The sequence below is a fragment of the Sinocyclocheilus rhinocerous genome, unplaced genomic scaffold (assembly GCF_001515625.1).
Source record: "Sinocyclocheilus rhinocerous isolate Xijiao unplaced genomic scaffold, SAMN03320098_v1.1 scaffold3227, whole genome shotgun sequence".
NCBI classification, from domain to species: Eukaryota; Metazoa; Chordata; class Actinopteri; order Cypriniformes; family Cyprinidae; genus Sinocyclocheilus; species Sinocyclocheilus rhinocerous.
The window spans coordinates 67,706-83,189 of NW_015656021.1; the positions used below are offsets into that span (position 1 = coordinate 67,706).

The 15,484-nt window shown below is 39.7% G+C and overlaps 2 protein-coding genes across 2 annotated transcripts; both read left to right on the top strand.

The window, feature by feature from the left end:
* The first annotated feature begins 2,666 nt into the window (after nucleotides 1-2,666).
* LOC107719248 (histone H3-like) lies at nucleotides 2,667-4,235 on the top strand. The gene is made up of 2 exons (XM_016526624.1): nucleotides 2,667-3,004; nucleotides 3,873-4,235. The coding sequence occupies exons 1-2, from the start codon at nucleotides 2,676-2,678 to the stop codon at nucleotides 4,192-4,194; spliced, it is 651 nt and encodes a 216-aa protein (XP_016382110.1). The 5' UTR covers nucleotides 2,667-2,675; the 3' UTR covers nucleotides 4,195-4,235.
* An 862-nt stretch (nucleotides 4,236-5,097) lies between these two features.
* On the top strand, nucleotides 5,098-5,552 carry LOC107719245 (histone H2B 1/2-like). Its single transcript, XM_016526621.1, has one exon. The coding sequence runs from the start codon at nucleotides 5,121-5,123 to the stop codon at nucleotides 5,493-5,495; it is 375 nt and encodes a 124-aa protein (XP_016382107.1). The 5' UTR covers nucleotides 5,098-5,120; the 3' UTR covers nucleotides 5,496-5,552.
* Nucleotides 5,553-15,484: the final 9,932 nt, after the last annotated feature.

The following is a 15,484-nucleotide window of genomic DNA, read 5'->3' on the forward strand; positions in this document are numbered from 1 at the left end:
TTTTAGAAATATCAATAGCATTTGTATTAAAACTATATTCACTGAATGTAATAAAAAAATCGAGAATCGAATCGAATCGAGAGCTTGTGAATCGAAATCGAATCGAATCGGGATATCTGAATCGATACCCAGCCCTAAATAACACTATGATACCCAACTTTATACACAAATATACCTTTTATATAAATAAACTGTAAACTGTATATTTTAATTTTTAACTCAATTCTAGTTGCCCTGTCTCTTTGTGCTCTCCTCCTGTTTGCTCTGGTGTGGCTGGTTAAGTGAATGACGTACGCAGTCCGTGACGAACAGATCGTTAACGGCTGGTCTATGTGGTAATAATACAGTACATCAGGCAGGACATCCAGACACTCGCCTATCATTCATCGACCTCAAATATGGCTTTTCATCTGAAAGATGTATGTAGTAACAACTTTACATGGCCGCTCAGTCTAATGTTAACTGGAGAAATGTGCGCTGTTCAAGTGTGTGTGGAGCTGAAGAGCAGCGCGCTCACAGCAGGACAGATGGAGAGCTGCGCTCACTTGCTCTTAAAATACTCCGTAAATTTTGGTCATACAGATAAAAGTAATACATCTTTCGAATCTGTAAAGACTCTATGTTTATTTGTGTGCACTCAGAATAACAACGAAACGTTGCGCTTCTGTAAAATAATTAAAGCAAACAGGATGCGCTTTCTGCCGTCTCGGTCTTGAGCGAGAAACTTCGAAACTCCATGTATGATAAATATATTTATAGAGAGTGAAATGTCTACTTTCAAATGAAAAAAATTAAAATAGAAAACGTGTGTTAGCATGCATGATTTACATGAAATTTAATGTGTGTGCAATGCACACTGTGCATTGTTTAAGCTAGCTTTCAGTTCAATAAAATAACAAAAAACTACATTTTGAATTTATATTCAACTAAAGTGGGTATGCTGTGATCTGTACGGTATTTTTTACTGTAACTGACAGATTCCGGCCAAAAAAACACAACATGGGAGTGGGAGGGAATGGGAGTCATTCTTCTGGGATTGGGACGGGACGGGATTTTCCCCCAGTTTTTTCGTGTGCGCTTTCTGCCGTCTCGGTCTTGAGCGAGAAACTTCGAAACTCCATGTATGATAAATATATTTATAGAGAGTGAAATGTCTACTTTCAAATGAAAAAAATTAAAATAGAAAACGTGTGTTAGCATGCATGATTTACATGAAATTTAATGTGTGTGCAATGCACACTGTGCATTGTTTAAGCTAGCTTTCAGTTCAATAAAATAACAAAAAACTACATTTTGAATTTATATTCAACTAAAGTGGGTATGCTGTGATCTGTACGGTATTTTTTACTGTAACTGACAGATTCCGGCCAAAAAAACACAACATGGGAGTGGGAGGGAATGGGAGTCATTCTTCTGGGATCGGGACGGGAGAGGTTTGAACATCTACTCCAGTGTCACCCTCTACTCTGAAGTACTAAAAACACCATCTAGTGGTCCTTCATAGTACAAAATCAGTTTCAGTTTTGCCCTTGTTCTCTTTTCCACAAAAACCTCAAGAATCTGGAGTAAAACCAATAATTGATCCGGCCTTTCTGATCATTTTATTAATCCTTTTCTTATCATCCACAGTGATATTAGCTCCCAGCAGAGCACTGCATAGAACAGAAGACATAAGAAGCTTTAATACCAAAGGAATTTAACCTCCTCAAAAATAATATAACAAAAATTTTAATATAACCACCGATTTCTTGAATGTTTTCTGTGGCGTTGTTTCTTAACGCTGCACAATCCGACCGCCAGCTGTGGAGGCGTGGCTTTAGCGGTCGCTGTTGGAGGGAAGTTCAGTGATTGGTTTGAAATCTTACAGACTCTAAACCAATGGGCGACTCGCACGCTCTAGTAGAGCGGGGCTCATAAGTTCATTATTTCTGCTTGACAAAAGTAGACGTTTTACACAACCAATAATGAGTGGAAGAGGCAAAATCGGTGGCAAGACGAGAGCGAAGGCCAAGACTCGGTCCTCCAGAGCAGGGCTGCAGTTCCCCGTCGGTCGTGTTCACAGGCTTCTCCGCAAAGGTAACTACGCACAGCGCGTCGGTGCCGGAGCTCCCGTTTATCTGGCGGCTGTGCTCGAGTATCTGTGCGAGCTTTGTCACTGTGCGCACAGTACTGTAATTCGCTTGCGCGCTGTGTTCATGCGCTTGCGCTGTTTTGTCCCACTTTTGACGCCATAATTATCAACCAAATGAGTATACTGTACAATTGTTAAGTGAGTAACTGCAAATACTATCAACTGCTGGAGACTATTTAAACCCAAGGAATAAATTTAAACCAAATTTTAAAATAAATAAACCAAAGAATAAATATTTCATAAGGATTATATAAAATAATGTTAGTAGAAAACTTGTAAAGATTGTATTAGTGTATAGTGTTTGATATATAAAATAATAAACAACAAAGCATTTTGAGTGGGAACAAACGGCTCTATTTGAAAATAGGAGGTGCGCAGTCATTGGCTAGCAGTCATGCGCAGACGTCACAGATCAGCCAATCACAAGCCTCTGCACCGTTATGACGCCATAAGCTGTGGCCGTATGATGCTTTAAAAGCAGGCGCGTAACATACAGCAGCATTTCCTACTCACTGCAGAGCAGAGACAGAAGTAGATCTCAGCAATGGCAAGAACCAAGCAGACCGCTCGTAAATCCACCGGCGGCAAAGCCCCGAGAAAGCAGCTCGCTACTAAAGCCGCCCGTAAGAGCGCCCCAGCCACCGGCGGCGTCAAGAAGCCCCATCGTTACAGGCCCGGGACCGTGGCTCTCCGAGAGATCCGCCGCTATCAGAAGTCCACCGAGCTGCTGATCCGCAAACTGCCTTTCCAGCGTCTGGTGCGAGAAATCGCTCAGGACTTCAAGACGGACCTGCGCTTCCAGAGCTCCGCTGTCATGGCCCTGCAGGAGGCCAGCGAGGCTTATTTGGTCGGTCTGTTTGAGGACACCAACCTGTGCGCCATCCACGCCAAGAGAGTCACCATCATGCCCAAAGACATCCAGCTGGCCCGCCGCATCCGCGGAGAGCGCGCTTAAACCCGCCGCTGCAGCAGCCGCAGTACACCCCAAAGGCTCTTTTAAGAGCCACCACAGTCACACTGAACGAGAGTTTCCACTGTAACGCTGAATATAAATCAAAATAACATGGCACTCAAATGTTTAATGAGTTGTTTTCGGTCTACGTTTTATGAATCCCTAGTTGCAATTACTTCAAGGAAGGTTACGCACATGCAAAAACATAACAACGTGGATGTGCAGTGACACTTCTGTAGGCAAATAAATGGCCATCTAATACGCATGTGTATATATTACAGCCAAATGTAATTATATATGAGGTTAATATTAAGTATTATACATTTTCAAGTTTAAAGTGAGTCATAAATGTCTGTTGACATGTTTAATGTGAAAATACAAGTAATTTCGTTATAATAGGTTTTTATTTAAAATAAATTGAGAACCACTGATTTAATGTTTGATAGGACATCTGTAGCTCTATTTATTTGGTGTGTTCCTGCAGCTCTATGATGATGATGATGACATGTAAGTCAGTTTGGTTAAAAGCATTTGCCAATATTATGCAGATATGATCTCATAAATCTTTGTCGAATGAATCATGTAAACATGGATTTTAATATGAAACACAGGACAGACACTGTTAGATCAGGTTTGGGTTAAACCTCACTGTGTCCCGCTCTAACTAGCGGGGGAGGGGTGCGCCAAGTGACGCGCGCTGGTTTCACTTAGGTCCTGTAAGCAAATGTAAAAGGCCTCCCTAGAGCTCTTGTCTCTTATTCGTGTTCGTCGCTTGACTGAAGCAGGAAGTATCTGTAGCATGTCTGGAAGAGGCAAAGGCGGTAAAGGACTCGGGAAAGGAGGCGCTAAGCGGCACCGTAAAGTGCTGCGGGATAACATCCAGGGAATCACCAAACCCGCTATTCGTCGTCTGGCGCGCCGCGGCGGCGTCAAGCGCATCTCCGGTCTGATCTACGAGGAGACCCGCGGTGTGCTGAAGGTGTTCCTGGAGAACGTGATCCGCGACGCCGTCACCTACACCGAGCACGCCAAGAGAAAGACCGTCACCGCCATGGACGTGGTGTACGCGCTGAAGCGACAGGGACGCACCTTGTACGGTTTCGGAGGATAAACGCCTTTAAACACAAACCCAACGGCTCTTTTAAGAGCCACCCACACTCTCACATAAAGAGACAATGTTGAAGTGTTGTTAGTGATTATGTTGTGGTTGAAAATAAACAAAAGTTTGTGGATTAACTCTTTTTGAAAATCGGTGTTCAATGTTTGTGTTGCACCGAGAATATTAGTATGTTCTTATCTTCGAGCCGAAAACTAGCTCTTATTTAGGTATCTTATTTATTTATTTTTATGTTTGATCAGTTTTCTGTCTGCTGTGGAAACTTCAGTCACCCGGCAATAAAGCTCTTTCTGATTCTCAAAATTGGAGCTTGTATAATGTCATGTATTGCTGTCAGAGGCGCACACATTGAGAGCATGTGTCTGTTTTTTCTTACATCGCATTTTTTTCTTTAGGCTGAATTAAAGTGATTTATAAAATAAAGAGGAAACAATCAGATGGCATTGTTACTTATGTTTGAGTAGAAGTGAAATTGGCAGGACAACGGAGGAGAATAAATACTGTCATATCGTTAGTGTTTCCCTTTCTCCAAATTTTCTCAATTGGTTTATAAGGGGTTTAGAAATTACACGCTATGATATTGATCCTGTGTGATATTTGAGACGCATTTGTTTTCTTGTATAGAATATATGACTAACAAAAAGAGCGGGAATTGAAACAAAGGAAACAGTCATGTGGGCTGATGTAGAACACGGAGCGGTGGGCGGGGCTATCATTTCACAGCCTGTGATTGGCCCTCGTTCCGCTCGTGATACTTCGAATTGTCCAATCACACACGGGTTTATGGGTTGAGTCTGTGAAAACACAGCAATCAGAAGCGTCCACATCTCTTTGATAATTAGCATAGATTAGTGAATAAATGCCTCTGTCTCGCTCATTCTAATCATTGTCTCGTGAGATATTGATCCCACAGTAGCATCATGCCTGAACCAGCAAAGTCCGCGCCTAAGAAGGGCTCCAAGAAGGCCGTCACTAAGACCGCAGCGAAGGGAGGAAAGAAGCGCAGAAAGACCAGGAAGGAGAGCTACGCCATCTACGTCTACAAAGTGCTGAAGCAGGTTCATCTTGGCACCGGGATCTCTTCGAAGGCGATGGGCATCATGAACTCTTTCGTCAACGACATCTTCGAGCGCATCGCCGGTGAAGCGTCTCGTCTCGCTCACTACAACAAGCGCTCCACCATCACTTCCCGAGAGATCCAGACCGCCGTGCGTCTGCTGCTGCCCGGGGAGCTGGCCAAACACGCCGTGTCTGAGGGCACCAAGGCCGTCACCAAGTACACCAGCTCCAAGTAGAGCTCCGCTCCAGCGCTCACACACAAAGGCTCTTTTAAGAGCCACCCATCTTATCTCTGAAAGACACTTTAATTGTGAAGGGTTTGTAACTTTCAACCATTCTAAGTTTTGTTTAAAATAACGTAGCAAAGTTCTAGTAGGTTATTTTAAACTCGTTCCACAACGGTGTTTTTCTTCGTGATGAGAAGTTTGGCTCTTTTGGCTCGACTCCCAAATGGCTCTTTATTCCGTATCATTCGGTGCTTTATATTTTAGCCCAATTCAGCAATTGTGAATAGTTTGTGTTGGTAAGCAAATTTTTTTATTCAGTGTTTTCATAAAAGCTCTTTTTATGAATTTTTTTTGTTACAAAAAAAACTCATACCATTATTTAACGTTTTAATAAAACTAATAACACTTTAGTCTTTAGTGCAGGTTGGCATTCAGAAATATCAGATGCCTTCGCTTGGATGTGCTGATGCGATTTCTCCTCTCTGTGATTATTTGTCCTGTTTTTGAGAAGACCCTCTGAAGCAGTTACTCATTGCGCGGCTCGCCAAGCTTTACTTTACTATTTATGACGAACTGTGCTGACACTACGTTCAGATGATTTGCAACTATCGCTTCCGGTGTAGACACGGTCAGGCAGGGTCTGCTCTATTACAAATAATTTATATATAAAAAATTATATATATCTAAAACAGTAGCATTACAAGATGGAAAAATAGACTAGAAAAGATATTTGCACTTGCTCGGTCTTACGTCCATGACACTGACTCACTGCGGAGTTCCCAGTTTTAATCTTAACAGCTCTTAACGCCGAATGTGCACTTGGATGGTTAGATACATGATGGGCTAGTATAAAAAAATAAAATAACTTAATTTCCAGCATTAAGGTAATCCTGCTTTTTTTTTTAGTTTTTTATAATCCGGTGTCAGTTACAAATTTGACTGGTAAATGATAAAGAATGATGGCCCCTTTTGTATTGCATTGCATATGACAGATTGATAAAAATACATACTATTTATGACTGGATATAACTTTTGATACTTGGCGGTAAAAGTGGCTCTCCGATTGACTTTGCCCTATCAGTGCTGCTCCCATGAAAAACATAGTGAAGACCACTGCTCTGAGGGACCTTAACCCAGAGGTTCCCAATCCTGGTCCTGGAGAGCCCCCAACACTGCACGGTTTTGGTGTCTCTCTTTTCTGACACTCACATTTGAGGTCTTGGAGTCTTCGCTGATGAGTTGAATCAGGTGTGTTTGAATAGGGAGACAGTGTTGGGGGTTCTCCAGGACCAGGATTGGGAACCACTAACCAACGCGCTTGCGTTTAAATCCGGCTCCCGTCTCTCTGTCGCTCTGTGTATCTGGACTGTAGCACTGCACTCGCTGTCTTCGGAGCTCGTCCCCATTCCTTCTTTCACATAATGGTATGATCCTAGTCTATCCTCCCGTGTGATTAGCCGCATGTGTATTTCTTTTTATAATTTTTTTTGTAACGAAAAAAAGCATTAAAAAAAGGCTTTCATGAAAACACTAAATAAAAAAATTGCTTCCTAACACACAAACCATTCACAACTGCTAAATTGGGCTAAAATAGAAGGCTCCGGCTGAAGATTCGGCTCTCCCCGACGGGAGTCGCTACAAAGCATCGGCTCTTAGAGTCGGCTCGTCCGCGAACGACACACCACTAGCTTGTCTGTTATTCTGGCCGTGTGAAATAAGGATGAGAAATTAAAGTTTCTTAAAGTCAAGTCAAGTCACCTTTATTTATATAGCGCTTTTAACAATACAGATTGTGTCAAAGCAACTGAACAGCATTAATTAGGAAAATAGTGTGTCTAAAGCACTGAGGCTTCCTCTGATTGTTCTGGGAAAAGGTTCAAAGCTTATATATATATATTTGTAAAGCACAAATACTGCTGGTCAAATATTACTCCAGTACAAGTGAAAGATGTAAAGACAGATTTTTACTTGAGTAAAAGTACAGAAGTACTTGCTTTTAAAAGAGTCCAGCGTGAGCGGCGCCGCACTCATAATTACTCGGTTTATTGCTCATAAATGCTGGTGTGTGTGTGTGATGAGGCCTGTCTGACTCGTGTGAATGTATTTTGTGTTCCTGAACGACCGGGTTTCCTCTCAGTAGAAATCACAGCATCAATAGCATCTAAAGACACTTTAGCATTGGTGATTTAGACATAACAGAAGACCAACAAATGTTGAGATTGTATTTATCTGTTACAGCTCATAACCAAATTATATATTTGTGCCTATAAACTGAACATATAATAAATCACAGACTGCTGATGGTGCTGAAAACATCCACCCACAACGAACACAACTTAAACCACCAATAAACAATACAAAAACAGTCCATAAAAGATATTCATATCCATAGGGGCAGAAATGAATCTGCTGCACTTGTTTTTATGAACCCAGTTCTGGTTCTGAATCAGCGCACATGCAGTGGTGTGTCTTTACTTTTATTCTCAGGTAAAATCTTCCTCCGGTTGGAAATGGTTTAATTTGAAATTGGAAATATTGTGTAATAAAAGGTTTTATCATTAACTTTCTGAAAAAAAAAAAAAAAATGTTGAACTGCAAATAATTGCACATACAAATGGAAATATGAATCTGCAGATTAAAGGGGTGAAGACCTCTGCAAAATACTTGTGTGCATCAATTTGTTGATTATCAGCTATTCTGATATATTGTATATATAATTTGAAAATGTCTCTGTACTGTTATGATAAAATTATTTGAAAATGTCTTAAAATATCTGTTTAATTCTCATTTACTGAAGCCAGTGATGTCTATTTTCTAATATAATCTTATTAAAAATACTCTAGCAGAATATTGTATTGCACAGTGTTTATATTTCCCACGTTAATTTATATTGCGTGTGAAATGAATGCATCATTTGTGGTGAGAGACGACTTTCGTTTCCAGAAAAAACAGAGATACAGAGTTCTGGCATGAAACTCTAGATGGCGCAGTCCGATAGGTCTAGCTCAATCTGACCTGGTGACATCATTATCACATGGCACAGCTGATTGGTTCTCTCCTGTATCGGTAGCCAATGAGATCGCTGCTCAATATTCAAATACCTGGCTTTTGTTTGCTGTAGCAGTTGTGTGATGAGGCCTGTCTGACTCGTGTGAATGTATTTTGTGTTCCTGAACGACCGGGTTTCCTCTCAGTAGAAATCACAGCATCAATAGCATCTAAAGACACTTTAGCATTGGTGATTTAGACATAACAGAAGACCAACAAATGTTGAGATTGTATTTATCTGTTACAGCTCATAACCAAATTATATATTTGTGCCTATAAACTGAACATATAATAAATCACAGACTGCTGATGGTGCTGAAAACATCCACCCACAACGAACACAACTTAAACCACCAATAAACAATACAAAAACAGTCCATAAAAGATATTCATATCCATAGGGGCAGAAATGAATCTGCTGCACTTGTTTTTATGAACCCAGTTCTGGTTCTGAATCAGCGCACATGCAGTGGTGTGTCTTTACTTTTATTCTCAGGTAAAATCTTCCTCCGGTTGGAAATGGTTTAATTTGAAATTGGAAATATTGTGTAATAAAAGGTTTTATCATTAACTTTCTGAAAAAAAAAAAAAAAATGTTGAACTGCAAATAATTGCACATACAAATGGAAATATGAATCTGCAGATTAAAGGGGTGAAGACCTCTGCAAAATACTTGTGTGCATCAATTTGTTGATTATCAGCTATTCTGATATATTGTATATATAATTTGAAAATGTCTCTGTACTGTTATGATAAAATTATTTGAAAATGTCTTAAAATATCTGTTTAATTCTCATTTACTGAAGCCAGTGATGTCTATTTTCTAATATAATCTTATTAAAAATACTCTAGCAGAATATTGTATTGCACAGTGTTTATATTTCCCACGTTAATTTATATTGCGTGTGAAATGAATGCATCATTTGTGGTGAGAGACGACTTTCGTTTCCAGAAAAAACAGAGATACAGAGTTCTGGCATGAAACTCTAGATGGCGCAGTCCGATAGGTCTAGCTCAATCTGACCTGGTGACATCATTATCACATGGCACAGCTGATTGGTTCTCTCCTGTATCGGTAGCCAATGAGATCGCTGCTCAATATTCAAATACCTGGCTTTTGTTTGCTGTAGCAGTCCGCAGCTTGAAGTAGGTAGCTCTTGTTTCTAAAGTTCCTATTCATTGTGCGCTTCACACTCCTTTCCAGTAGGTGGCGGGAATGCACCTTTTAAGTTGGTTTGCCAACTAAATCCTAAAAGAAGAAGAAGAAGAAGAAGAAGAAGAAGTCCGCAGTGGACTTCAGAACAGCTGAAATCAACATCTAAGATAAGTGAATGCTCTTTTAATCCATATCGCTGTGTGTATTTGCGTGGTCTGCCTAATTGAATCCAAAAGGAGCAACCATAAACAAGTTGTGTGTTAAGTGTCATGTTAGCAGTTTGCATTGTATGCAGGAGCGAATATTAAGCATACAGTATTAGCAGCAGCATTTAGCATCTGTGTTTATACAGCTGGAGCAAAACGCAGTTTAGAGCATATGTAATCGCTCTGAGGACACGCCGATAGTAAAGGACATGAAACAGGTTAAATGAAATAAGCATTCTTGTGTATGCATTACAGTGGGGATTCACCATATACATCGGCGATTATCCCAGTGTCCACATTCGTTATTTCTAAGGTTGATCTTTTCATTGTGATGAGTGTGTGGTTGATTTCAGCTGCATGCAGCGTCAGAAGCACGTGCTTATCGCAGTCATATCAATGAAAGTGTTGCGGGACACGCTGAAGATCACTATCTACGGCTGTAATAGTTAGCTCCGAGTGAAATGCATTATGGGTAGTGTACTTCTGAGAAATGTGCTCGTGCGAAGTGTGCTCTCGCTGTGCCGTGTAATTCATAAAATGGAGAAAGGACATTTTATATTCTGCTTTTATTTAAGTTCAGGTCAGTCCACCCAGGGGTTTTTGTGCACTGTAACTTTGACACGTTTATCTGCACACGTCTAATTAGAGTTAAGCCGGATGCATGTATGTCCACTGATGCAGCAGTTTATCCTTATATTCAGCGGCATGCATACATTGGCTTGTATTTTATTGTGTTCCGTGTCTCCTGCTTTGTGGAGGGTTATTTCATGTTTGTTATATTTGCAGCAGCAGTATTTCTTACATGCTTACAGCAGCATGTTGTGGATGTATTGGCAGTAGCTCTCGGTACTTGCTCTGCCGCAGCAGCGTAGCAGATCTATTGCGCCAAGACAAAACACATTAACATTGTCATGTACATTACCATGCCAATCCCTCCGAGAGTTATGACAGAAACAGGTTTATGACATGAAAGGGGTTTGAAATTTCACTAATTTCTGGGCATATAAAAGGATTGTGCTGCCTTCTCTGAATAGTGAACAACAACTGACTGTCAGCAGAACCATAAGACAATTTACACATTTCTCTGTCTTATAAAATCATATTTATCGTTTAATTGTGGGACATGCAAGTGTCCTGTATGTCTTTACATGTATCATACTTCTATCATGAGAACCACCAAATAAAATACATAAGAACAAAGTTCAAACTGTTTTTCTATAAAATACATTCAGATTAATTATTACAAAACAAATACATATTTATTTTCTGAAAGCCGGGCTAAATGAGTAAACTATATTATCATACATATGTCCTGTTTTGTTGTTGTTTCTGTGTTTGAGTGTACATGTCTGTATTAATAATAGTCTGATGATGGAAAATGAGTTTTTAACTGCAAACTCTCAAGTTTCCTAAAGTTTCCAGAATGATTCTATAAGTAAACCTCTAAATCAGAGTCTTAGGAAACAGAAACACAGGCAAAATGTGACAATAATACTGTTGGAAACACTATTGAATGGGTGGATTTCCAATCCCCTCCTCTTCTAGTAAATGATGAATACGTTATCATAGTTCTCTTGAAACTAGAGTATCTATTGTGGTATTTATGTTAAAGCCCCGATATACTTCAAACGAAATCGAAGAACGAACTGAAATTACGAAACTAAGTTCGTTTTGGCAGTTCGAAACAGCTCACCAAAGCGAACTTTTTGGGGGAGTTTGTTTTGCCTCCTAAACACCTTTGAGCTAGCATTGGTCCGTGGCGATTACGCAGTCGGTGGGTGTGTTCCGCCGCCTTTGACTTGTTGTGCACGGTCCAATCTTGAATGTTTCAGCCACATTGTTGCGTGGCCCCACAAGCTAGTACTCGGAGTGTCAGGGCCAGTCTCTCCGTCGTGGAAATCTGTGTCCTGTGCGTTTTTGCATGTTTCACATATGGTGATGCCCTTTTCAAGAGATCGTCAAACTGCGCGGCACACGTTCTGAAGTAAAAAAAATGCCAGATGTTTAGGAAACCGTTCTTCTCTCACAGCCGCCATCGTTGTTGTGTTTCGGGGTACACGCGCGCGGCGTGACTCATGTTTGTAACCCCGCCTCCAGCAGCGCCGGGGTGTCGGAATGTTCGAAAACGGTATACCGTCGCTTAGCCTTTTCCAGCTTCTTTTTGCCCTCAAACGAAGAACGATAAAGAACTTTGTTTGAAGTATATCGGGGCCTTTACAGGCAATGCCTGTATCTGGTATCTGAGAGGTGACTGAGGGTCAGACTCATGTCAGGGATAAAGTAACAGTGTTTTCACATGAATAAAACACGTGTGGCTGTGGCGAATTAATCTAGAAACACAAAAAGCTGAACCCACACAATTGTTCATGATTCATTTCAATTCTGATGACATTATCTCTAAAACTGTAAATTAAACATCTTCTCAAACCATATCAGGACTGATGATGTACTAGTTACCTTCATATAATCCCAGTGAAAAATCTCAATTCCAGCTACATTTAGAGAGTCCTGTCGTGCCTCGACACTGTATGGCCCGATATGTTCGAGACTGAAGACATTAACCCTGATGTGGATTTTTACCCAGAGAACTTATCATGGGTTGAAAGGGATGGCGTTGATGATTTAATAGAGTTAATTGAGAAAAGAAAAAGAAAACGCTGTCTCATCACTGTTTCTTTAAGATACCAGTCTGGCATCTGGTAAGTTTCATCTTCAGATGCGTGAGAGAACTGGAGGCGGATAGTAATTATAAATGTAACACTTTTATATGTACTCGTATACATGTTACTGTAAACTACAAAACTATTGCTCTGTATCTAAAAACAATATCATTAGTAGGACATAAATTGCACCTTAATCTCTACGGCACGTTTCCGATCAAGTCAAATGACGTCACCTTTGAAACAATCTGTATTGTATTAAGCGCTATAGAGACAAAGATATTAAATAATAATAATGTTGCAGTAATATAACATATAAATAACATAACTGCAAAAGACGCTCGTTTATCTGCAGAATCAGTGGCGAAGCGAGTAAAACACCAAGTGATTGACGCGATCGACCCGAGTTCCATTCCGCCTTTTGCCATCACACATCGGAAAGGCATTTATTTTAAATAAAAATAAAGGAAATATTTGAAAAGTGGAAATAAAACGCCTCATTAATAATATAGTGTTATTGCGTATTGCCCCAATTAGGCGGCATCCATTTAATAATATTAGTAAATGTGATAATTTACACTCAATATGGTATTACATACGGTTTTATAATGTACTACAGTACTGAAGTATAAATATTTCCCACGTAACTACTATTTACACTTAGTAGAAAATACTGCTATTTTAGTGTAAACTAAATTTATCATTATTTGCACTTAGCGTAACTAGAATATATAACTTTTTCCACTTGGTATAACTACCAAAAAGAAAATATCATTGATCCGTTAACGACAGCTCAATCTTTGATTCAGTTCTGCTCAATATGTGATGTTCATTAATTATTAAATGAGTTCAATTGGGTAATATAGTATCGTTTGCTAGTATGAACCCTTATTAACAGCCTCGACAGCTTCAGTGTTTGTCATGTCACACTGTAGCAGACTACTCGGAAACATGTTTTGCTTATTGTATACTGTTTCACACACTATTCTTTAAAAGTAGTAGGCAGTATGCTAGTATGTCATTTTGAACACAGCCAGTCACTTTCCCTTCACCTGATTTACTCCGCTGTTGTCATCCGGTTCTCTGGAGTCTTCAGCCCATCCAGTTACTCCAGTCAGCTCCTCTAAAGGAAAGTGCAGTTATCTTACTCAACTAAGTGTTTGATGACATTTGCTGGACTCAGTCTCTCACCTTTTGACATTTATTCTATTGACTCACCAGTGATAAATTATATCTTGTTCATTAGGTTTACATGCTATAACATATATAGTATGTGCAAAAAAACATTTGATTAAATTGGATCCAGGGCAACCACTCCATTTATGAGTGAATTATATTGATCCTACACTACAATCAAAAGTTTGGACACACCTCCTTATTCTTTGTTTTATTATTATTTTTATTGTTTTCAACATTGTATAATACTACTGAAGACACTGAAATTGTGACGGAACAAATACGGAATTATGTAGCCAACAAAAACATGTCAAATAAAGCAGAATATGTTTTATATTTGCAATTCGTCTCCACCTTTTGCTTTGACCGCTTTGCTCAGCCTCACGAGGACATCAGCTGGAATGGTTTCCCACAATCTTGAATCCCAAACCATCTCCGCTGGATTTAGATCGGGTGATTGTGGAGGACACGCAGCTCTTATATAACCCAGAGGTGTGTTTGGGGTCCTTGTCCTGTTGGAAACAAATGATGGCCCCACTAAGTGCAAACCAGATGGGATGGCGTGTCGCTTCAAAATGCTGTGGTAGTCATACTGGTTAATACAATACACTAGTCATACACCAGCAAAGCCCCGTCACACCTCGTCCAGTGGAACCGTCCTTCTAACAAACACACGGCGGTCAGAACCAAAAGTCTCACATTTGCACTCATCAGACCAAAGGACAGTTTTCCCCTGATCCACTCCTTGTGTTTCTCGGCCCAAGTACGTCTCTGATGGGTTCGTTCTTTGCCGTGATTCGACCATGATTTCTCCTCTGAACAGTGGATGTTGAAATATGTCCGAGAAGCTTTTATGTGGGCTGTAATCTGAGGTTTCTATTAATGTTGAAAGTAAGAAAAATAAAGAAAAAACACTGAAGGAGAAGGTGTGTCCAAACTTTTGACTGGTAGTGTAGTTGGAACAACTTAATTTTTATTTTTTAATGTGTAATCAACTTTGTTGAAATTTGTGTTTATGCTACAAATGAAGTTCCTCTAACAGTGTAGTTTGTTGGTTCAACATAATTTCATGAGAAGTTGTATCTCAAAAAAGTTTATGCAAACGGTTTTTGTTGAGCCAAAAAGTCATTACTTCCGAATCGTACATACTTTTAGAAAAAAAAAGCGTACAGTATTACACTATTCACAAACACAAATGGCAACCATGTTTTCATTATAGTAAAATGACACGCCTTCATTTTCGCGTTTAACGTCTCGTTCAGGCTCTGGTTCAGTCGTGCCTCATGCTTCTGGCTGACGATCAACAGTTGTTTATTGCGCAAATTAAGTTATTGCCCTTTACGATTGTTGACCGTACAACATTATCACAGTTAGATCTTGGGTAAAAGCCAATTTACTGCTCATGAACGACTATCACAAAACATTAATAAACACTCATAATGGAGTGTCAGAATAGGATTGGAGATATTAAAATAGACTGTTGAAGTTTGTGCTCTCACACTACTTTACAAATGTACATGTTTATTGTGTTACCTTTTTGTGGTTTTAATATTTATATGTAATATTTTTTATTACAATCATTTATTACGGTAACCCTATTTCCTACCACAATACATTAACAATCACAATAACTTATAAACACTGTCAAAAATGAGCAGTTTTTGACTAGTTTATGTTGTACTGTAATCTCAAGCAGCAGGAGCTCAAGCTACAAGCCGAGAAACTATTTCAGCTGACATCTGCCGAGTCTAA

Excerpts from the sequence above, each read along its gene's own strand:
- LOC107719248 (XM_016526624.1), top strand. The coding sequence starts at position 2,676 with ATGGCAAGAACCAAGCAGACCGCTCGTAAATCCACCGGCGGCAAAGCC. Across the intron at positions 3,005-3,872 it reads CTGTTTGAGGACACCAACCT|TATCTGTAGCATGTCTGGAA; the intron begins GTGCGCCATCCA and ends TGAAGCAGGAAG.
- LOC107719245 (XM_016526621.1), top strand. The coding sequence starts at position 5,121 with ATGCCTGAACCAGCAAAGTCCGCGCCTAAGAAGGGCTCCAAGAAGGCC.